At 40.5% G+C, this 24,830-nt stretch overlaps 1 protein-coding gene across 2 annotated transcripts in view; it reads right to left on the reverse strand.

The window, feature by feature from the left end:
- The window catches only part of ZFYVE26 (zinc finger FYVE-type containing 26), a 3,506,023-nt gene that overhangs the window by 3,249,244 nt on the left and 231,949 nt on the right, over positions 1-24,830 (reverse strand). For both annotated transcript variants that reach the window (XM_044074068.1, XM_044074069.1), the window contains one exon: positions 743-821. In XM_044074068.1, coding sequence (XP_043930003.1) covers positions 743-821 — 79 coding nt within the window. The remainder of the gene's footprint in view (positions 1-742; positions 822-24,830) is intronic.

Raw genomic sequence — 24,830 nt, forward strand, 5'->3', positions numbered from 1 at the left:
TTTTATTTTACCAACTCTCCATAGCCCATAAAATCCTGTACAAACCCTTTAATACTCCCATACTCACTACACTTATTACGCCTTACTGCAATCTTAAAAGCCTACGTTCTTCTAATAAACTACTTATTTTCACTTGTAAAGCCTATAACATGGCCGGAAACTCCTTGTTCACAAACACAGTAGGAAAATTTTGGAACTCCCTTCCTGACAATCTCACTGCGCTCTCCTCTCCTCCCTGCTTTAAATCCCAACTCAAATCTCACCTCAAAACCCAAAGGCTCTGCCCACGTACTAACCCTGACTAGCTTTCTATATCCTCCCAAGTACTTCCTATTTTTCTGATTACAGAACTTTAACTAACACTTCCCTGTTTCTTCTATCATGCTCAGTTTGTACACCTTTAATTTGTAGTGTTTTGTAGTTCATTTCTAATATTTCTTCTGCAAGTATATGCTAATGAATATTCTCATAGCTAATTGTTTTTTCTATGTTATTAATCTATGCATTTGGAGCTTTTCTGCCCGGGCCTCTGCTGAAAATGGACATATATCCAGTTGGACCAGCCCGGTCAACAAATATAAAATAAAATAAAATAAACATATATAGGGCTTGAAAATTCTGCAAAGGGTAAAATAATGTCAAACAAGAAAACACAATTCTTATTTGTTTTCCATATCTAGGCTCATAAATAATTTAACTTCTGTTTAACAGTCATAGCACTAAAACAGGAATAACATATTACCTTATCATATCTCAGCCACTGCTCCAAAGCCAGAAGCCAAAACCAAGCAAGACGATGCGGACTGCATGAGTTGGATGACCTGTAAAACAAAATGCAACAGTCATTTCATTTGCTTTTTTCTGCAAGCTCTTCTGTCACACAGTAGTTCACATTCAACAGTCTTATGTCCACAAGCAAATAAATAAATAAATAAAGCCCAATGCCACAGACATTTCACATCAGAAACTATCTCCCCTGAAAAATGAGATGGAATAAGAGGAGTCTACCAACACAGCAGGCATATACAGGGGCATCTGCGGTGACACAGCAAACAAAGTTAACTCTCAACTTCCAGAGTTCTGGACTATGTAGGTGCATACAATATTTGTGACAAATGACAGCAGAATATCAACATTCACCTGCATAGTGGTAAAAAAAAAAAAATTGCTTCTCAGAGAGCTCAGAATATAAAAAAGTAAAGTTTTTTAATCAAGATGGTGCAATTATCATACACCAGAAAACTGTATTAGGGGAGTCACTAGGTCACCTGCCTACCTTACCTAATTTCACACAAAGACTTGCATATTTACTTCATGACCAATACTGAAACAGTTCGGTTCTTTTTTTCAAGGAAGATCCAGACACATTCAGACTGTACACAGTACCCTCATCACATTTTAAGCTGCTGACGTACTGGACACAGCTTTATGAAAAAACTCTTCAGTCGATGCTACACTGTTCTTTTCTCAATTACCTATTACAGAAATAAAATGGATTAACTATATTACAATGGGCAAGTCCAATTATATCTTTCATCTTCTCCCTACTTGAGTTATAATGCAGTAACTGTTCATATGTTAATACTAGGCAAATCAGCCTAGAAACGATTACAAGACTAACCAATAAACATATTAATTTCTTCCTTCCTGAAGGAAAACAATACAAGCTAGATTTGGGGAGAATTGAAGGCTGCACATCAAATTATTTAGGTTTACCTTGAAAGTTGCTACTCTGCTTGACATGGTTAAATTTGTTTCAAAGGTGGAAAATACAGTAGGATATGTATCACACTAATGTGCCTTTACTAGCTAATGAAAGTTTAGGTCTTTTAAATCATATAACTGGGTATTGGAGTAACCATTTGTTTTACAAAGGAACAAGTTAGTCAAGAGTTTAATATTTCATGGTTTGAAAGGCTAGATACTGATTACCATGAAAGAGTTTATAAGAAACCATGTTCAGAGACATGTCTGCCAGTCAGGGTACCAGAGTGTCTTTGATTAAACTGATTTTTTTTTTCTTTTTTTTAGTTGGGAATTTCCAAGATCTTTCAAGCAGTGTTAACTTTAAACAAATACATGGCAAAAGGGGCATTACATTCAACAGGTTTGATAAATGATGTAAATGGAAATTGAGACGTGTTTTGATCTAGAGGAGATGCCTTAAGTTGAACCAGACAAAGTTTTCCAAACTAATGAAAAGACAAGATGGTCAAAACATATGGAATTATCAACAAAAGTGCCCACATTCCTTATGACAGTGTCTGCATGGAGGGGTGCATCATCTATGTACTATGAGGTGGATGTTTTTGTAAGCAAAATCATCTGTACTACATTTGTTCACAATTAATTTGGGACAACTGTCCTTGCATCTAGTGTTATTTATTTATTTAACATTTGTTGACTGGGAGTGTCCGACTGAGCCAAAGCCCTTTTTCAGCGGAGGCCCAGGGAGAAAAGCTCCAAAACATACAAAATTACTATAGAGATATTCAATAAGTTACACATCTCATTCAGTAGTCGCCAAGTTATACAAAAGCACAATAGCAGTTAAAGCATAAGAAGCAAAACATGCTGTAGTTTTAAAAAAGTTTGCTAATCTAAAGTTCAAAACGCAGATTATAGGAAATGTTTTGGAAGTTACATAGAAGGAATGGGATGTAATAGTTAAACAGGACTATGTTGGTTGGTTAAGGTCAGTGAGGGTGTGAACAGTGGCAGGTCCAGTGTTTCTTGAAGTAGTCTGGTGGCTAGCTTAAATCGTTTGGGGTGAGTACGTTTCCGTATTTCTAGGTAGAGTTTGTTCCATGCAATAGAGGGTTGGTAGCTGTACAAGTTGCACTCGGTCTTAGATTTAGGTTTGTAAACAGTTAATAGGTCTTGGTTTGCACTTCGGAGATGTCTGATAGGGGAATATAGGGAGATAAGGGATGATAGAGCTGGGCAGAAAGCTGGCTGATATAGAATGGAGTGTATGATTTGGAGCTGAGATTGGAGAACCAGCTGTGGTAGTTCGACCCAATTCAGGTATTTTAGGGAGAGGCAGTGGTAGGATTTACAGTGGATAAAAAAAGTGTACACACCCCTGTTAAAATGTCAGGTTTTTGTAATATAAAAAAAATGAGACCACAACAAATCATTTCAAAACTTTTCCCACCTTTTAAATGTGACCTATAACCTGTACAATTCAATTGAAAAACAAACAAATCTGTTAGGGGGAAAAATAAAAAATGTACAATAAGCTGGTTGCACAAGTGTGCACACCCTTAAACTAACACTTTGTTGAAGCACCGTTTGATTTAATTATAGCATTCAGTCTTCTTGGGTACAGACCTGCCATCGATTAAAGAGACGGATTAACCTCAAATAAAGTTCAGCTGTCCTAGTAGGAGTTTGCTGACATTTACTCAGTTGCTTGCTACAGCAAAAGTCATGGTTTGTAGAGGGCTAACAAAGCATCAAAGGGATCTCGTTGGAAGGCATCAGTCAGGAGAAGGGTACAAAAAAATTTCCACAGCATTGGATATACCACGGAACACAGTGAAGACAGTCATCAAAAATGGAGAAAATATGGAACAACAGTGATGCTGCAAAGAACTGGACTTCCCTCCAAAATGATGAAAGGACGAGATAAAAACTGGTCGGGGAGGCTGCCAAGAGACCTACAGCAAGATACTGAAGGAGCTGTAGGAATTTCTGGCAAGTACTGGTTGTGTACTACATGCGACAACAATCTCCCGTATTCTCCATATGTCTGGACTAAGGGGTAGGGTTGCAAGACGGACGCCTTTTCTTACACACAAAAACATCCAGGCCTGGCTAAAATTTGCAAAATACATCAAGTCTCCCAAAAGCATGTGGGAAAATGTGTTATGGTCTGATGAGACCAAGTCTGAACTTTTTGGCCACAATTCCAACAGGTATGTTTGGCGCAAAAACAACAGTTTGCATCACCAAAAGGACACCATCCCCACAGTGAAGCATGGTAGTGGCAGTATCATGATTTGAGGTTGCTTTTCTTCAGCTGCAACTGGGGCTTTAGTCCAGGTGAAGGGAATTATGAACAGCTCCAAATACCAGTCACTTTTGGCCCACAACCTTCAGGCATCTGCTAGAAAGCTGAAGAGGAATTTCTCCTTTCAACACGACAATGACCCCAAGCATACATGCAAATCAACAAAAGAATGGCTTCATCAGAAGAAAATTAAAGTTTTGGAATGGCCCAGCCAGAGCCCAAACCTAAATCCAATAGAAAATCTGTGAGGTGACCTGAAGAGGGCTTTGCACATGAGATGCCCTTGCTATGTGACAGACTTGGGAGTGCTTTTGCAAGGAAGAGTGGACAAATCTTGCCAAGTCAAGATGTGCTATGCTGATAGACTCTTACCCAAGAAGACTAAATGTTGTAATTAAATCAAAAGGTGCTTCAACAAAGTATTAGTTTAAGGGTGTCCACACTTAATAAACCAGCTTACTGCACATTTTTTATTTTTTATATTTTTTCCCCTAACAAATTTGTTTTTCAATTGAATTGTACAGGTTATAGGTCACATTAAAGATGGGAAACATTTTGAAATTTACTGCGGTCTCACTTTTTTATATCACAAAAACCTGGCATTTTAACAGGCGTGTACTCTTTTTATATCCACTGTATATATTTGTTGAGCTGTAAATCTGGCTATCTTGAGACAGGTCGATTCTAGTTTGGTGAATACGGAGGAGCTCAGATTTGTCGGTATTTGGGAGCAGTAAGTTAAAGAAGGTAGAAGGTAGGCATGAGATAGAGTTACCCTAGCTTCAGAGGTGATGAATTTGTTATTCCTGTACAAATGTCCTGATGCAATTGTTAATGTGTAGATAAAATTTTAGTTGATCACTGATGGTAATGCCAAGTAGTTTTGTGCTAGATTTGACTTCTATAGGGGTATTGTTTAGGGATGTTATAGATAAGGAAGGCTTGATGTGGTTAAATGGTTTAGGAAGAAAGAATTACAATTTTGTTTTTTTAGGGATGAGTATGAGCTGGTTGTCAGCCATGTCTCTACTGAGTTAAAGGATGTCTGGGTATTAGTTAGGAGTTCAGAGGGTAAATTAGCAATAGTGATGACTGTAGAGTGATGGTAGATATTGTTGAGTCCCATCTCACTGACTGCTGTCTATCAGTGAGATAGCTAGAGAACCATGCAGCTGTCTCAGGGGAGAAGTTAAGGTCTGTAAGTTTATGTAGCAAAGAGAGAGAGAGAGAGAGAGTGTCAAAAGCCTTTGATAGGTCAAAGAATAGGCAAGATATCAGTTTACGATAGTCTTTGGCTACAGAAATAGTATATATATATATATATATATATATATACACATTTCTCTAGGACTTTTGAGAGAGGGGAGAGACAGTGAAAGGTCTGAAATTAGAGATTTCTGTGGAGTTACCTCCTTTATGAATAGGAAGAGTGTAGAACTGTTTCCATAAAGATGAAACTGTAGATTCAGAGATGGAGCGATTTATTAGGATAGAGCAAGGGAGTGTGCAGCAGTTTGGAGAAAGTATGACTGAACATAAGCTGAAACACCCAATTTACAGTCATCTGAAGGTCTGAGAAATACATGCTAAACAGGACAGGGCCCAACAGTGAGACTTGTGGTGCACCACTGGTAACTTTTTTGCTTTTAGAAGTGCTACCTGTGACTCAAGCTATATTGCACAAGGTATAGATTTACATTAGGATTAACAAGTCTGTCAACAATACCTGCATGAGGAATAGTGTCAAAGGTTCTGGCCAGGTCAAGACATACTATATGTACTGCATACCCATTATTCACTGCTTTAGTTACTTTTTTCAAAGACATTAACTAGGTTAAGGCAGGATCTGCTGCTGGCAAAGTCAAAATGATGAAGACTCAGGGTTAAAAGATGTTCAATTATTAGATAAATAAACCCAGAAATATGTTCCACAGCTTTACACAGCACGTTTGTGAGACTAATGAGTCTAATTATTAGGGCCTGTTGCCTTAGCAATAAAATGGCGATTTTCCTAGCTTTGGGAATGTTAGCAAGCACAGAAGCTAGTAAGGGTTTAGAAATACTATATTTGGCATATATAGCACAAACCCTCCATTGCATATTTTAGTCACACCAAAAAATAAGTCTTACAGTGTTCTTTACCAAATGTGCACCCACAGTATACACTACACACGTCATAAAGCAACAACAAAAACGTGAGTAAATACAGCATAAAGTATGTGGCCTATTTACATACTGTGTGAAAACATTCTTTACCATCCAATGCATACTGCTGTCACAACTTGTGTAGGAGTGACTTGAATGTGTTCTCATGCTATACATACTAAAAACACAATATCACTAAAACTGCCACCACGAAACAAAATAAGGCAAATACAAATATATCAGAAAAACAGAACAAACGGCAGCACAAAGTCAGTTTCTGCCGGTTTACATACTTCAGTAAAACATTCTCTGCTACCAGTGCAAATGCCCATCACAACTCTTATAGCAGTGGGTACACTTACCATAAATATAGATGTTCGAGTGTATTCGCTGTTGCAGTCATCACTTGTGGGTTATCCCTGCTGGGTAGCCCTCAGCCGGTCCAAATACCAGAGTAAAGGATTTCCCTCCTGCGTCGACTGCAGGTCACCTACGACTGACGTCAGGTTGTCAGGGCTGTAAAGAGAGGCAGCCAATGCCATTATATCAGTTTTTCTTGCCCCCAACCTACAGAAGCCCTGACAAGAAGGCCTGAAGGCCAACCTGGGGAAGGCCATAAGCTATGATGGAAATAAAGAGGGGAAAAGAGGGAGGGAAACAGGACTTCAACAGTGAACACACACTAACATCTACATTTACGGTAAGTGTACACAACTGTACTGTGTTCATGTTTCACTGCTGCAGTCATCACTTGTAGGACGATTCCCAAAGCTGAAAAGTAGGGTGGAAGGAAGGAAGGGAAGCATAGACTAGGCTTGCACTGCTTTATGTGGAAGCCACAATGCCCTGCAGGACTGCTGAAGCAAAGCCTGCCCTGTATTTTGAGAAAATAGCTAGTTGGTAGTGTTTTGTGAAGGTGTGAACTGATGTCCAGGTGGCAGCATCTAAAATATCCTTGGTAGGAACACCCCTAAGGAAGGCAGTGGAAGTTAATGCTGACCTAGTAGAATGGGTTCCGACGGATTTGGGCGGCATCTTCCCATGAAAAGAGTACCAGAAATGGATGCAGTGTGATATCCACTTAGAAATGGTCTGCTTGGATATAGGTTTCTCCTCTGTCACTGGGGCGAAGCTGACCAGCAGCTTGTCAGTCTTTCTGAAAGATATGGTCCTATCCAGACAGTATCTAAGCTGTCTGTTCACATCTGGTGTATGGAGAATCCTTTCTCCCCTATTTTGTGGGTTTGGATAGAAGGTAGGGAGATGGATAGCCTAATTAAGGGCCACTTTAGATACCACCTTAGGCATAAAGGAGGGGTTGGTTCTAAGAGACACCCTGTTTGCATGGAAAATAATGAAAGGTTCAATGGCCATGAGAGCCTGAAGCTTGGAAACCCTCTTGGCTGAGGTTATGGCCAGCAGAAAGGCAGTCTTCCAAGAGAGGTGCTTAAATTCTGCTGAGGCAGCTGGTTCAAAAGGAGGTAAAGTCAGTATTTCTAGGACAAAGTTTAGGTCCCATGCTGGAGTGAGTGGTCTTCTAGGTGGCCCTCTAAGGAATTGTTTTAACAGGGGATGGGAGAACAAAGGTAGCTCTGTTGGGGAATGAGCAGAAATAGCTGAGGCATGAATTTTGATAGAGGAGTATGATAATACCTTCTGCATGAGCTCTGCTAGGTAGTCCAGAACCAAAGTGAGAGTGGCATGGGTGCTGCTTTGACCCTTATTGTGGCACCAGGCAGTAAATCTTTTACAGATCGTGGAATAGGATTTCCAGGTGCTGGGCCTACTGGCCTCCTTAATAATATCCAGAAAGTGTTTGCTCAAAGGTGGCCCGATAGCTAAATCTGGGGTATAAGCCATGCAGATATGCTGAGTGTTTAAAGATTTGGAAACAGTACTGACCCTTTTTCTTGGGTTAGCAGTTTTTCTGTGAGTAGTTTCCCTGGTCAGGCTGAGGAGTAAGGGTTACCAGTGCTGCCTGGGTCAGTTTTAGGCAAGGAGGATAGCCCTTGGACCTTCCTCCCCGATCTTTACAAGTACACTGGGAATCAGTAGCAAGGGAGGGAAGGTGTACACAAACAGCTTTCCCCAGTGAAAGGAGAGCACGTCCACCTTCCAAGCTTGTGGGTGGAACTCCCTGGAGCAGAACCTGGTCAGCTGTCTGTTTTCTATTGTTGCAAAGAGGTATACCTCCGGCATCCACCAGAGGTGTATAATGCTGAGGAAGGTATCCTTGTGTAGCTGCCACTCGTGGGGGTTCAGGACACTTCTGCTGAGGTGGCCTGCCAGGGTGTTGTGTTCCCCTGGAATGTACTGGGTTATCAGATGTAGTCCCATCATTGAGGCTGTCTGCCAGATAAGCACAGCTAGTCGACAAAGGGGGTAGAAGTGTGTTCCCCCTGTTTGTTGATGTACCACATAACTGTGGTGTTGTCTGTTTTAATCAAGAGCACTCCTGGCTTGAGGTGGACCCTGAAAGGTATAATTGCCCTGTGCACCTCCAGCATTTCCTTCAGGTTGATATGGAGGGTTAGATCTCCATGAGCCCAGGTTCCCTGAGTGCATGTCTCCTAGGTGGGCCCCCCAGGCTGTGTCTGATGCATCGGTGGTGATGGTCTGCCCTTGGGGAAGGGTGATAAAGGGTAGACCCTGTTCAGAGTACAGACTTTTGCCCACCATAAAAGTTCCTTTCTTAAGTAGGGGATCAGAGGCAGCTGGTGCTCCAGTGACGGAGTGCTGGCATCACAGGTTTCTGAGGTACCACTGTAGTTTTCTCATGTGGAGCCTGGCCAAAGGCACCAACAGGATGCCATGTACCAGATTGCTTGCAGGAATTTCCTTGTTGTGAGGTTTGTTCTACGAGCTAGCGGAGAAAAGTATTCAGGGAGAAAGCTCTGATTCTCTGGAGAAGAGGAAAGCTCTTTAGTTAGATGTGTCCAGGAGAGCTCCTAAGAAGGTCATTTGTGTTTTGGGTTGGAATTGGGATTTATTTCCCTGTTGATAGTAAATCCCAGAGAAGTTAAGAGGGTTTGGACAAAGGTGAGATCCTGTAAGAGTTTCTCCTTGGTGTCCTCCTGGATGAGACAGTAGTCCAGATAGGAGTAGATCTGTATGTTTTGTGGTCTGCAAAAGGCAATGACAGGGTCCAGGCACTTGGTGAAGACTCTGGGAGCAGTAGATAAGCCAAAGGGCAGAGCAGAGAACTGAAAGTGTTCTGAACCTGCTCTGAAGCGTAGAAAACACCTGCAGGACTCCCTTATGGGGATATGGAGGTAGGCATCTTTCAGATCTAGGGTCACTAGCCAAGCATTTGGTGCCAACATTGGCAAGAGTTTTGAAGGGTTAGCATTTTGAATTTTGGCACTAGGAGGGGCAAATTTAATGTAGAAAGGTCTAAAATAGGGCGCCAGGTGCCCTCTTTTCTGGGTACTAGGAACAACCTTCAGTAAAAACCTTTTCCTGCTTGGTCCTCTGGCACTGGTTCCACTGCTCTTTGAGCACAGAGTTTTTAAATCTGGTGGATGGCTTCTGTCCTCTGATTTGTTGGTACGTCTGGAAACCCTGAAAATCTGGGGTTCTCTATGAAAGAGAATCTGTACCCTTGGGAAATTATGTTTAGGACTCACTGATCTGTTGTGATGGCCTGCCACTTGCTTAAGAATAGGGAAAGCCTTCCTCCTAGCCTGTGTGTAGGGGGTGGGGGTGGGGGGCAGAGGGGACAGGGGGAGTCATTGTGAGTTCTTAGGGTAGGGAGTGGACTTAGAACTCCCTTGTCTAGATACAGTAGAAGTCCACTGTCTAGGCCTCTGCTGGCTTTGCTGCTGTTGCCTGGAGGTCCTATCTCGGAGTCCTTTCCTTTGCACAGCCTTTGCCTGGGCAGGAAAGAACCAGTATTTAGTAGGAAAGTTCCCATTGAATTTGGGTGGTTGTAGCTGCAGGAAGTCTTTGACCGTCTGCATAGACTTGGCCTTGTCTTCCATTTTCTTAATTACTTCCTCTGCCTTAGGTCCAAACAATTGTTCCCTATTCAAGGGGGCGTCCAGCAGTTTTGATTTAACCTGGTCAGGCAAAGGTTGTTCTCTCAACCATGCATACCTTCTAATCACTGATCCAGAAACTGCAGTCCTGCTTGGGGCTTTCAAAGCATCAAATCCACAATGCAGGGAATGGTTGGCCACTTGAGAGCTGGAGTGAATCAGATCTCCTAGCTCTCTAGCAGTAGTGCTGTCTGGTAATGTGGAAATTTTTTGCTTCAATAACTCCAGTGTGTTCCGTTGAAATTGGCAACTGAAAGCTCTAACGGCTAGAGGAGCCAAAGTGTAGACCTTTTTACCCCATTGGTCCAAGGCTCTGCTTTCCTTGTCAGAAGGTATTGGATTTTTGGAGGAAGTGGCTCTAGCCCCCTTGGATCCCCGAGTAATGACCTCTGGGGTCAGCTGTAGGATTCTTGAACAAATACTGATGGGTATCTGGCACCCTGTAATATCTATCAGGCTTTCTGGGAGCAGGGGGCAGTGCATCGGGGTGACACCAGACTCAAGGAAGACATCCTCCACCGCATGCAGAATGGGAGGAATGGTTATGGGCTTGTGTTGTGGAAAGTCCAGGAACTCTCTCATTCTCTTTGATTGGGGGTAGTCCTGAGCCTCCTAATGGAAATGCTCTCAGAGAGTTTAAGATCTCCCCAAATGAGAGGTCCTCTGGAGGGGATGCAGAAGGAATGGATTCCCTCAGCATCCGAATCCTCAAAGGCTGCCAGGGGCTGTTGTTCAGTGTCTGAATCCAGAAATTCGGAGTCCTCAGACTCTGGCTCAGAGAGCACTTCTGGAGAAAGGTCCTTTTTTCTTTTGGTTGGGGTAGCTTGAGCAGACTGGTTACCCCTGATGAGAGAGATTAAATCCTCAGCCATCCTAAGTAACTGCTGAGACTGACCAGGTTGAGTGGTAGGCAGTTGGTGACTTAGCACAGAGGAAGGGGTTTTCCTAGGAGTGGCCTTGCTCTTAGGCCTCCGTGACTCAATGGACTTAGATATGGTTTTGGCTGGTGGCGTGGTAGTTGGTCTTTGTCTGGCGGTCATCCTAAAGGCCTCCTCGGAAGCCAGTGCCTGCAAAGCGTCTCTGGACCCAACCATGGGGCTGACGACTGACAATTCAGAAAAAGAAGCCTGATCTGGTGGTGTACCAGACTCCAAAATGGTCTTGGTAGAGGCCTGCTATGGCTCTACAGCTGTCGTCAGGGGCTGTCTATGCGCCTCACTGAGTTATGCTGTGCAAGTGAACGGTAGGCTGGCTGACTTCAGGTTTGAATTGTCTGTAGGCATAACCTTTTGTGGTCTTTTTCTTTTCTCTTTTTAGGAATTTCCACAGTAGACTGACCGACAGAAGCCATTTCGTGTTGATAACTACGCTCCCTAAAATGCCTAGCTACAAAATCAGCTCTTCTACAGATGGTCCTAGTGTTAAATAAGGCAAAGAACCAACACCTGGAGACATCGTGGTCTGGGCCTAAACAAGTTACACACAGATTATGAAAGCCTCAGGGTGGTATTTGTTTTCCACAGCAGAGACCGTTATTTACTTTCTCGGACATCGATTAAATGCAAGAAAAGAATCCCCAACAGGGCACTTAGCTTTAGTAGTTTTCTCCCTCACTCTGTCAACAGCCAACCAACACACTCGCTAAATGCTTCTGCTTTGGGTTCCACGACAAGAAAGACTGATGTAATGGCATCAGCTGCCTCTCTTTATAACCCTGACGTCAGTCTCAGGCGACCTGCAACCAACGCAGGAGAGAAATCTTTTACTCTGGTATTCAGGCCAGCCAAGGGCTACCCAGCAAGGATAATCTACAAGTGATGACTGCAACAGTGAAATATGAAGAACATCACACTCCCACACTATGTACAAGAACAATCAAGGATCACAATCTCTGAACATTCCTCCAAAAAAAGGGAACCAAAAAGCCATACAGTCCTGTACATTAATACCATCATTAACTTGACAGCTTGCAGCAATGTTTCACTACACAGTAAAATTTACATTGTGTAAAGAAAGTAAAGCCGTGTAACAGTAGAAGTTTGCATGATCACTGCTGCAAGAGGCTTAGCTATATGGATTATATCCTGCTGAGGATACGACAGCAACAGCACAACTTCCACAAAAACAAACCATTAATCAATTTGAGTAGAGCTGAAGAAAGTGCTTTGGTCATCTACCTCTTCAGTGTTAGGAAGATAAACATAAAAGTCCTTAATCTGGCATCAAAAACATACCAGAACAGGAGACTGGAGAGGAATTCATTTAAATCTTCCTCTACCTTCAGGTCTTACTCCCTCTGTTACCTTTGTTACACAGGTGTTTTTGCTGAACAGAAAAAAGAACACAGATCTTGGCTGAGGTGTAAAACTTAGTCTTCTTCAATCTTCCTCTAGAGATCCTTTGCTGACTGCCAGAAAATCTTCAGTCTTCTATCTTTATACAGAAATTATAACTGCCTGCTGTTCCATCACTTAAACCCCTTTTTATAACCAGTTCAGTTACTAACAAAGCATGCCTTATTTTAAAGCAAGAACAAACCTCTTCCTGTCAACAAGGTGTGTTCATCAAACTGCTGCCTTGTTACAGCAAGGTCCACTTACTTATTTTTCCCTTAAGCAGATGGACGTAATTGAGAACATGCAAACCAATACTATGCCAGAACTGTGAACTTCTCATCGCCTACATTGACATGGACACAACTGGGAACATTCAAAAATTACATTTTGGATAAGAAGTATGAAACTTCAATGTCTGGCATTATTATCAGACTATAATCCATTGATTTACCAGAGAATGAAAAGTTATGATGGACAAGGCAAAAATATAATACAAAATTAGGGATTTTAATTTTCTGCACTAAGTATCAGCAAGTGGGAAGAGTAGGCATATCAATTGTCTAGATTTTTTTGCAGAATATCCACATTTTTCCCTCATATTTTTTGGTTTGTTCCTCACAAAATTTGTGGTTTTCTGATAAATCATTGAGGGCTGAAACCAGTAATTACGTGACAGACATTTATGTTTCAGACTTTATATCTTTCAAAAAATGCATGCCAATGCAAACCCTGTTAGTCTAGCAATATTCTAAGTTTATAAGAACAATGATTACAATCGGACCCAGATTTTTGGTCCTCCCTATCCCCATTATTTCTGGTTTTGCCCATTACTCTGACACCTGCGAGAAGACCGAGTTGCAAGCTTTCATACTGGGTGAACCTTATATGGTTTTCCATACAGATGGGATTTCTGCAATAAGTCCCTCATTTATGCCTAAAGTGGTTTCAGAGTTTACTTCAAATAAAGCCAATATCTTGATCTCCTTTCTAGAGTCTAAAAACAAAGAAAGAAACAATTCTCCATGCTTTGGATAAGCATAGGCAACTTGGTAGTTAACCTGACAGAACGAAGTCTTTTAGGAAAATTTAAGAGAAGTTTATTTCCTAGGAAGTGAAGAAAAAGGGAAAACCTGTGTCAAAATAGACCATTTCCGACATTGTTATTTTTGTGTACAATTCTCACCACAGTAAGATTCTTCCAAGTCACACGTATTTCTACCAGGGGCTTGACCTCTTTGATGGCTTATTGGAAAGCGGTAGACTCTAAAAGCTCTCTAGAGGCAGCTATTTGGTCTTCTGTATCTACTTTCACAACACACAATGAAGTAGATTAATTTTCCATGTCCAGAGCACGATTTGTTAGGACAATGCTCTAGGATCTCCTGGCCCCTCTATCTGCCGCCACCTAGGCTGTGTAAGCTTTAGGATTCTACCCATATAGCTTAGGCTACTGCAGCAGGGATTTTTGAAATGAACCTAGTACAGTTGTTTAAACGCACTTACTATAACAGTACATGTTCAATAAAATCACTACTGCAGTAGCCGCTCCTTCCCCTTATTTCTATTTTGTTGTTGCCTGGGTTTTTTTTTTTTTGTATTCCTAAGTTTACTTTCACAATCAGGATAGTTCATAGTTTTAGTACTAAGCTAATTGCCCTTGCGAGCCATTTTAAGCCTAGCCAATTATCCCTTGTGAGACTCAAACCCTGCACCTTGTGTTTGTAAGGCAAACACCTTAGCCATTAAGCCACCCTCCCAACCCCTTCCCTCTTTTTCAGTAGGCAAGTACTGATGACTTTTACTCCCAAGCTGCTGGTTTTCTCCCGTCAGATCGAGTTGCCAGAAATCTGGAGGTATATATGTAAGGAGCCCAAGGCTTTGAAAGACTGACTGGCTGTTATAACCTTGGCAATAAATAACCCATATAGAATAGGCTATAGCAGCACTCGCCTACTTGAACATCTACTGTTAAAGTATACTCATACAACTGTACTTTTCTGGCAGGTTGGCACATCATTATTACATGACAGACTACAACAGAACCCCACTTGGACACTTCTTGATAAAAAAATTTATAACACTATTTGCTACTAGTTTAGCTACGTCAGAAGAGATTCTCTTTTAGTGGTCTACTATATGACAATTCTTGAACTTCCTGCTTTGAGAGAATCAAAATGTAGTACGTCTGCTTTTACTGCTACCCAACATCTGGATTAATAAACTACTTACTATTGCTGCTGATCTACACTCTTCAGACTTCAACATTTATTTTCACACACTACCTGGGCTAGTGAGTCAGCAGTGACAAAAATTAGGAAGCGCTGTGCATTTTATTTGCAGTAGTGTAGGTCTTCCAATGTATAGATTGGTTCATAGATTAGTACTAGGCTGACTGCCCTTCTGGGTGATTTTCAGCCTAGTCAATTACTCCATGTGAGAATCGAACCCTGCACCTTGTCTGTAAGGTAAACACCTTAACCACTAGGCTAAGTACAACATACTATGAGGCTCAACAGTAAGGGACCTAAGCTTGTTTAGGCATGCCTCATTGGTATAAGGTGTTAAAGAAGGGTTTTTGTAGTTTGCCAGGATATAGCAGGGGATCTTAATGATGGATAAAAAGATGCAGAAGCGATATAGGTTATCTTGCCATATATCTATGTATGATAGATTTGAGTAAAGATACACCATCATTTATAACACAGATGCACTCAGCAGAGGACCTGAATGAGTGGTACACACAATCTTAGTAGGGAGAGTGTGTTACCACTGTACTGGAAACATGTTTCAGTTATGATGCAGAAGCCATTACTTTCTAGAGACAGGAATACTTCTAAGGAATTTGTTACCAAAGCTGTCCTGATAAGGTTTTGCTCAGCGGCATCTGTAGCAAACTGACACTGCCTAAAAAGGAAAGACAGGAGTAGAGAAAGTCTTAACATATGAAAGCCCTGAGAAGAGAGATGCAGGCCACCTCCTTGCACAACAGTTAAGACTGTCACCCATCTCCTTCCATAAAGACAAACTGAAGCCCATCAGAATGACATTAAAAGTAACGCAAATACTAAAGTCCATTTTTTGGTTATATATTATGGTATGCTCAATCAAGACAGAATGCTGCTCAACAACAGTGTCATAAAAAACTCAAATGCATACTCAGAGGGCTCAACCACATCTCTAATTCAAGGACGTCCGTTTCACACTGTTCTCATCTACATAATCCACAGCCAATGCCATATGTGTACTTGTGGTGAAGGGATAGGAGTACCTTAGCAACCTGTTGTAATCTGACAGGCAGCTCACAGTCACCCTTTCCTTGCTCAGCCTAGTGACTATAGAGAGACATGCACAGGTAAACTAAAGTAATTTATGACTAGGACATTCCCATATGTAATGGCCAGTCACAGATATCATAAGGGGTCTGGACTCCACTCACTCCAGTGTGATAATTCCTCTTGGCAATATTTCTGCTGGATGGTGTTGTAAGTGCAAGCTATGGAATGCTGCACTGTTGCTAAGGAATGTGTGCCGGATTTATGACACTGAGGTCTTCAGGCAATAGGAACAACATTTAAGTATCTCAGTATAAGAAAGAACATTAAAAAAAATTAACACCTCCTACTAGACTACTAAGATTGCATGATGAAGTCTGAATTCCTCTGATGTTGTATAAACTGCAACTTGGGAAATAAACTTGTAATTTCCCAGAAATTATGTTCATGTTAAAGTGAAAATATGTATAACTAATTAGATAATGTGAAAAAAAGTAATACTTCAAGGCCTTCATAGTTTTCCTGAATTCTAACTACTGATATGAAACCTATGCAAGCCATAATTAAGCAAAGCATATTTTACTTTTCTAAACTTCTTTGGTATTAAGGCATTACAAATAGTAAAAAAAATGCATCTGAATTATTAATATAAAGTTACAAGCTCAAAATATTTATGTTGGATTCAATGTTTAATAAAAAAAAATAAGTAAACCCACAGGCCACAGAGACCCTGACAGGTACAACAGCCAGTAAATGTGCAGTAAAATGTATAACAGTACAAAAAGGGTGGATTAGCTCTTTTGTTCATTTAATATAAACTTCGTATACTCCACTTATATAGTAGCCAGTAAAGGTCATATGGTAAAAAAAAAACCATGATCGAAATCACATGATCACCTTGTTGTGAACCTCTAGGCAAAGCAAAAAAATTTCTAACAATGATATTAAACACAAAAAAGAAAGCAATGCTTTAGCTAGACACACTAGTGTCTTTCCTGGACATATCTAAGTTTGTGGTTATAGAGAGTGTGCCAAACGATCTACGTCATGATCCCTGGCAGCTACTTTTAGAAAAACGTGAATTGTACTGGCAACTGCAGTTAAATGGTGGTAGCTGGTCAGGGATTAATGGTTTTACATCTATTTCCTGTTTATTAAAACAGGAGACTTTAGAGAGGTAGTTTTATTTAAATGTTATTTAAATCTCATTTAAGTAGTATTTAAAAGCTTTTTATCCGTCCTCTTTGTTTTTTAATAATGTATTTTGTCACTTTAAAAAAAAAAGAAAAAAAAATGCTTTGCTTAGTGCTCGGCAACCATGTGACCTTTTACAGGCTGCTATTTAAATGGAGTTCAAACAATGTGGTTTTATCTAATGAAGTTTATATTTAATAAATGAAACTGCTAATACACTGTTTTTGCACTATTTTGTATTATACTGCACACTTACTGGCTGTTGCACCTGTCGGAATCTGTGTGGCCTACAGGACTCTTATTTTTATTGTTTTTTTTGCTTTTTGGTTTCAAAATATTAAATGTCACAATGAAAGGAGACTACAGCCACTCTGGTGGCGTAGAGGGATAAAGACCCAACTACAGCCCAAGCAACCTGGGTTCGATTAGTGGCACTGGTGACGAGGTGGCAAAGAGGAATAGGGTATAGCCATTTCAGGTTGGGTGGTCCTGCAGGTGTTCATGACAAAAATCCTTAGTGGAGGCCAGGGATGGTACAATGGTATCCATGCCAAAACAGGGATTTATGTGGAGAGATGGCTAAGCTACTGTGAACACAAGGCTATACACTGCAGACCTCCAGTGCATGCCAGACCCTCCCGCCCGAAGCATTCCATTTGGATTACAATTAAGGGGAGGAGCAGGTAAGTCACAAAACAAAACGACCCACTCCCAGCAAGATGCTCAAACATGTTAAGTACTCAGTGTGCTCATTCCACAACTGGCACCAGCATACTGGATTAAGTGAAGGTCGAACAAGGAAAATAGCTAGTAAACCCAGTGTGAACAGGTGCTGGAGAGCTAGGCCAGTAACCATGAATGATGGGAAGGAACAAAAAGGAAAGAAAAAAAAAAAAAAAAAAAAAAAAAAAAAAAAAAAAGACAGACTACTTCGCAGAGAGATTACTGTGAAAGGGCCTTAAAAGCAAGCCTCTGCACATCTAATAAGAACTCTATGCAATTCATGTTACTTAAAGTTGAAGTTTACAGGTTCTATTATGTGTAATATTAACTGGCTGCACACTGCAACTTCACTGTTGTGAGCACTTTCTGGAAAAGGTCTCCAATCTACATATTTTCTTGAAAAGTTTAGTTTTAAAACTCCTGTTAATCACACGGAAGTCCTAAGCAAACAAGTGAAGATGTCTTTGCTCACTCAGCATACCCGAAGTAGACTATATTAATGTCATTTTTAGGGAAATCTGTAAAAATACTTAAGTGCTCCAGTGGAAAATAATTTTAAAGCAATTACAAAAACTTTAAACAATTTAACTTACTGCTTTTACAATAGTTTACCAACTTGCATTGTCTCCACGACACCTACTACCAAACAAATGCACACTGGGACTTTAGACTACTCACAATAAAATATGGAGACGTTTCCATCAGGCTCACATAATATAGACATAATGCAAGTATTCCTGTCAAAAGAATTCAACTGAATGTGTTCACCTTCATGTGTTAGAAGCAAATTTTATCAAGTAACCCTTTAAAACTAATTACAAAAGAGATCACAACCATGAAAATGAGATCTGCCAGGTAAAGTTTTTTTTTTTAAGACATAGGAAAATCACTGCATATCATCTGTAAATATATCACACAAATTGCATTATGAATTACTAATCAATCACTTGCAGTCAACTATCTCTAAACTAGCCATTTTAATACAGATCAATGCTAACTCATCTGTTTTTTCACCTTAATGATGAATAATTTAACAAACTGGTAGACTCAGTGCTACCCCCCCCCAGTCTATCTACTATGTAACAGTTTAGCCGAGTTTCCCCTCCTGGCGTTCTACTCTCTCCCTACCCTACCATACTTACCTGCTGTTTCCAAGTTGGAGATTGGCTTTACACAATTCTGTCAAACAGGTTTGACAGAAACCTGGTGCATCACACTCTGTTTGCACTCCCCTTTGCTCTTGGCTCACTCCACTCCCCTACCCCACTTCCATTTCCACCCACCCCCACATTTATTCCTTAGCTAAACCACACCCCCATCCATCAGCCTATCCACACCTGACTTTACAACTACTTGCCCACCCCCTCAACCCCACCCTCTCCATCATATACTCCTATCAATTATCTCCTTCAATCCACTCTACCCCCCCTCCTTCACTCAGCTCTACTGCTCACCTCTCTACCTACCCACCACCATGCATCTCTATTACTCCTTATTAACCAATATGCTTCTATTTCACCTTCTTTACCTATCCTACAGTGCCACCTCCCTTAACTCAAACCACATCAAACACTTTCACTCTCCAACACTTCCTCTATGCTCCCATCTCCACCACATCCACACATACACCAAGATTAGCCCGCAACTTTATAGCAACTCCACCACTCTTCTCCAGCCTCTCAAATACATACACACTCACTACCCCAAGTCTTCGTACACTCTGATATCACAAATTAATTAACAGACAGACATCACCTATTGCACACTCTAAAACAAATTAAACTCCATGCTGACATGCATCCCAACAACAACCTCTCACCCTGACTTCAATCATCCCCACCTGTCCCCCAACAAATCCCAATCAGTCTACAAACCACTCCCACTCCTACCCACCTCTACCGAACACCTCTAATGCTGACCTGCTCTTTACCAGCTTTAATCTTTGCAGAATTGTAAAAAGGGGTAGTGAATTTCATGCTGCCTAGCCACCTACTTACTACATACAGCTGTGATTTTACTAAAACCTAGTTAAACCCCACATCAAAGACTTAGAAGTTACCACAACTGGTTATAATATCATTAGACTAGACAGATTAAAAGAAGTGGTGGTGTTGCCATTATGTTCAAAAAACACCCTCAAGGTTGTGCAACTAAGCTGTGCTCCTCCTGACCTGCCCAACTCCGAAATCCTACCTCAGCTATCTCCCTCCTAGCAATAACCTTCAAACCATTGAAAGTCTACTCTCTTGGGCATCTAGCAGTTTCAACCAAGAAACTATTATTCTTGATAACTTTAACCTATATTGGCACTCCTGCTCATCCAACAAACTCTCCAACTTCCTAAACCTATTCAACTTCACCTAGACCATAACCTGTCCAACCCGCATAGACAAGCGTACCAAAAAGCAGTCAACATTAGACTGGATTTTGACTAATAAACCAAACCTTGGTTACCTAGCAGACTGTCTACCAGATTCCCTCAGTGACCATACTCCAACCTTCTTATACAGGAAACGTGTCCACTCTCAATGCAACATTACTTACAAATACATTCGTAGCAAAAAAAAAATAAATTCTCCCCTCCTCATTTAATCAGCTACTTTAACAATGCAACTGGGCACCACTTAAAAACCTCCAACTAGAACTAGCTGTTCAGTACTTCAACAATACTTTCCTTAGAATACTTAATCTCGATCTCAACAGAAAAGTTCACTCAAAAGCCAAACACCTACCTTGGCTAACCACAGACACCAAACTCCTACTAAAATGCAGAGACAAAGCCTGGGCAGCCTACCACGCGACCAGCGATGAGATAAACCTGTCTACATATCAACAGGTAAGAAATAGAGCTTAAAAAAAAAAAAAAAAACAAAAAAAAAAAAATCAAAATCAAGAAAGATAAACAAGCTTACTTCCTGACCTGCCAACAGACTCACCTAAACAACCCCCCAAAATTCTGGCAAAGCATTAATTATCTCCTCAGCCCTGGTCACTCAACCCGTGCCCCAGTCACCTCAAATAATACTGACTCTATTGCTACTCAATTCAACTCGCATTTTGGACATACTATAACCTCTCTGCTAAATGATCAACCTAACAAACCTCTTACCTTCCCCACTCCTACTCCTGATAATCCCTACCCCTTAACTATTACTCCAGGCCAAACTAGTTACATAAAAACACTCCTAGCCAAGCTAAAACCCTGCTGTCTCACAGGTGACCTACTTCTGAATGAATTTCTAAAAGCCATAACTTCTTCCATTGCCTACCTCATATCAATCCTGATTAACAGATCTATTTCATAACAATATGTCCCAATTCTATGGAAAATATCTCACCTCATTGCCCTTTACAAAGGCAGACCATCTAGAGAACTCGCAAACTACCATCCTATAGCCATCCTTTCCCCCTTTGCAAAAATCCTAGAAAAGTGCATAAACAACCAACTCCTCAACCACATCTTTACTCACAACCTATTACCCAGTTCCCAAACACGGCTTTAGACCTAAACATAGTACCAGCACTGCCCTACTATCTTTCACCAACACCATTATTCATCTCTTAAACGAAGGACAACTTGTCTCCTCTATCTTTCTTGATATGTCCAAAGTTTTTGACACTATTTCCCACCAGCTACTAAAGCTCATCCTATGACCTCAATTCCTCATCCCTGTCCTGGCTTCATAACTATCTTTCCAATCATCAGCAAGCTACTAAATGGGAAAGCAACCTACCCCCCCCCACTCCCGATCTCTGTTGACGTTCCCCAAAGTTCCATACTTGGCCCTCTCCTCTTTAGCATATTTACAAATAACCTCATCTCTGCAACTAAGCTAGCCTCCATTGTCTAGTATGCTGATGATGCTACACTCATCTGCTCAGCCCCCTCACCCCAAGAACTTCAAGTAAAAATGCAATCTTCCTTTCAAGACAGAAATACCTATGAACACCAACTCATTCTAAACCCAAACAAAACTAAGATAATAGCCTTCAGTAACAAGAAATCCATTCCATGCCAGTCCCCTCTCTCAATTCTCTCCTCAGATGGTACCAAGATAGACCCTACTAACCAAACTAAACTTCTAAGTGTCAAAACAGATGAAAATCTAAAATTCAATAAACATATTTCTCTGATTATCCAAAAAGCTCATATCAAACTTTGTACCCTCTACTGGGCAAAACCTTTCCTTACAGTGCTAGGCTGGCCACTGCTCAGTCGCATCTGTTTTCTACACTCCTCTACATCTCTCACATAGTCACAAATCTACATAAATCTGACTTCAATAACCTGGAATCCTGTTGCAACAAAACTGCCAAATTTGCCACCAATCACCCAAATAGGATCCACCACTGAACTGCTCTCTCTCAGCTCAACTGGCTCAAACTCCCTAACCGGTTATCCCTCAACCAACTCACCATGGCCCACAAAATAGTCCAGCAAACTCCCTGCTCTTTCTAACCTAGTCCAACCTAGTATTAATCTCAGGTCCCTCAGATCATCAGATAAACTAATGCTACAGGTTACCCGCTACCACAACCAACATGGGCGACTTCCTCTATTCTTACAAAATTGCCAAATTATGGAACACGCTTCCTCAGCCCATCGTAAAAGACCCTAACTATTATGAGTTCAAAAAAACTCAAACCACCACCTAGCCAGCCAATGGCTCTGCTCCTGCCATTCTCCAGGCTAATTCTTCCAAGCTCTCTTCCTACATTCAATCCCTCCCAAATTTTTTCCCTTATGCTGTTTTTCATATAGGTTGCGACTACATTCTACTGCTCTGCTGAATATGGGTGCATCTGAACCTTTGTTCATAACTCGACATCCAATTACTACTATGCGTTTATCGGTTAATATCTCACTGTATATATATTTTTAAATATTTTGTCACACTGTGATTTGAACTTGTACTTTCTGTATTCTAGAAATCCCCTCATTGTTAGTTTCATGTTTACTGTTGTGGGTGCATTTGAATGTGCATTTAATATTGTGTCTGTATTAGAGCTTCTTATTTCTAGTCCTATATCTTCTGTAATGTGTCTTTATATAATCACTATGCCTAGTATTGTTACTTGTTGGAGCTTTTCTCCCCAGGTCCCTGCTGAAAACGGGCTCTTAGCACAGGTGGACATCACCCGGTTAACAAATGCAATAAATAAAAATAAATAAATAAATCTAGAGAACTCTAAGTGTTACTGCATTGCATTAATGGCCAAGGTTAAAAGGTGCTGTTAACACAATGCATTATTTTACAATTCAGAGAAACATTAGCCGTAGTGAGGAAAGACATCATTAGAGCCAGATTTGCATGTATCCTAATCATCTTATCTACCAGAAAGTGCTGATTAGCACTTCCCATGGTAGGTAATAGTGCTAGTGGTCACACAGTAAAAGCACAGGAACCCTGTGTCCCTGAAAATTTCCACATAAATACATAGTAAAACACATATGCACCACTAAATTGTCCACAATGTCTCCTTTTCCTCTACCCAAGGAATTCAGGGATGATTAGTACTTGACACTGTGGACCAACTACAGATTTTCACCCTTCTTAAACCTTTTAATAAACTCATGTTAGGGCAAAAGCCTACAAGGTTGGGAGGTATATCTAAAGTTTCCTGTCCCTCTCCTTTGTATATGACCATGTCACAGGCACTGCATAATGCCTGTGCTCCTAAGTACGTGAAAAAAAAAAAAACACCTGAATCTGAAATCACTACAGAACTCATTGCTTTGACACTATTTTCCCATGAATGGCTGCGACACACACACACACACACACACACACACACACACACACACACACACACACACACACACACACACACACACACACACACACACCTCCTCCTTTAACCTAATCCACATTCCATCTTCAGCAGTCTTAAATTACTGGCATCTAGAACAGCATGAATGGATGGAGAGAAAAAAATAGTGTGTGGGTGGTGGGATGATAAACAAGAATGCAATGTGTCATAGCTCAAAAGAAAGCAAGTGTGCAAAAAGTGGACAGATTAACAGTGTTTTGCAGGTAAGTAGGAAAGTGCCAGTGACTAATTTTTATCTAAATTACTCTACTTTATCAGTTTTTTTTTAATCAGTGCAGGATCTGAAATAGGTATTGGATGTGTCAAAGCTTTTCATGTTTTCATCAAATGCAAATGCTCCTACGAAATATAAATTTTATCCAGACTACACCAGTTGTTGTACTTTGATACCATTTTCATATTAGGCTCCAGAGTCCCATCTACTGAATTCACATCTTCCATACCAAATATTTTTTTTTACTTTCTTCAGAAATCTAACTTCTTGTGTTAGATTTTCCCTTCTAGGTCCCCCGGATACATCCTTACTACAGTAATGTCTTCCTTACTATTGTAAATAAAAGTTCCAGTCCCAAACTAGAAATATTGCCCACTGAAAAACGATTTCTCCCAAAGTTTCAAGTGCCATAATAGCAGTTTTTGGTAGAATACAATTACATTCAAGCATAAAGCTCCTCACTTGTCAACACCCCCTTACTACCACAAACCTAAGACTTCTTTCCTTTTCTATCACTATTGGAGCCCTTCTAGCAATCAGTATTACTCCCCTTTCTCCTTTGTTCCTGGTACTTTGATAAATATCCATTGAAAAATCCTTTCACATATTCAAATGATCGCTCATTTCAAAATGTGTCTTCTGCAGCATTGCTACCTGCACCCTATAATTCTTAACATAATTCATTATGCTTTCATTTTTGTCTAAGTGCAAGACCATTTACGTTACAATATATGGACAGAATAGCCAGTATGATAGAAACAATGTTCCCACATATTACAATTGTTTTTAATGTGCATTTCCAACTTTTGTCTTATATGCACACATTGTTTTGCAGGTTGATTTTCTATACAGTTGTTTCCTCTCATCTTCATTTGAAACTATGTCACATTTCAAGAGATTTTGCAATGAAAACCTGCAAAACAAAAAAATTAAATACATTTTCAGAACTCTCCATCCCCTAGTAACTTGGAACAAACTAAAAACTATATATTTTTTCAACTAATGAAATTTAACCCTCCAGTTAGCAGCAACTGTCTCAAATCAATGGCATCCACAAATTAC

The sequence above is a fragment of the Protopterus annectens genome, chromosome 6.part0 (genome assembly GCF_019279795.1).
Source record: "Protopterus annectens isolate FY-2018-M chromosome 6.part0, PAN1.0, whole genome shotgun sequence".
Taxonomy (NCBI): Eukaryota; Metazoa; Chordata; order Ceratodontiformes; family Protopteridae; genus Protopterus; species Protopterus annectens.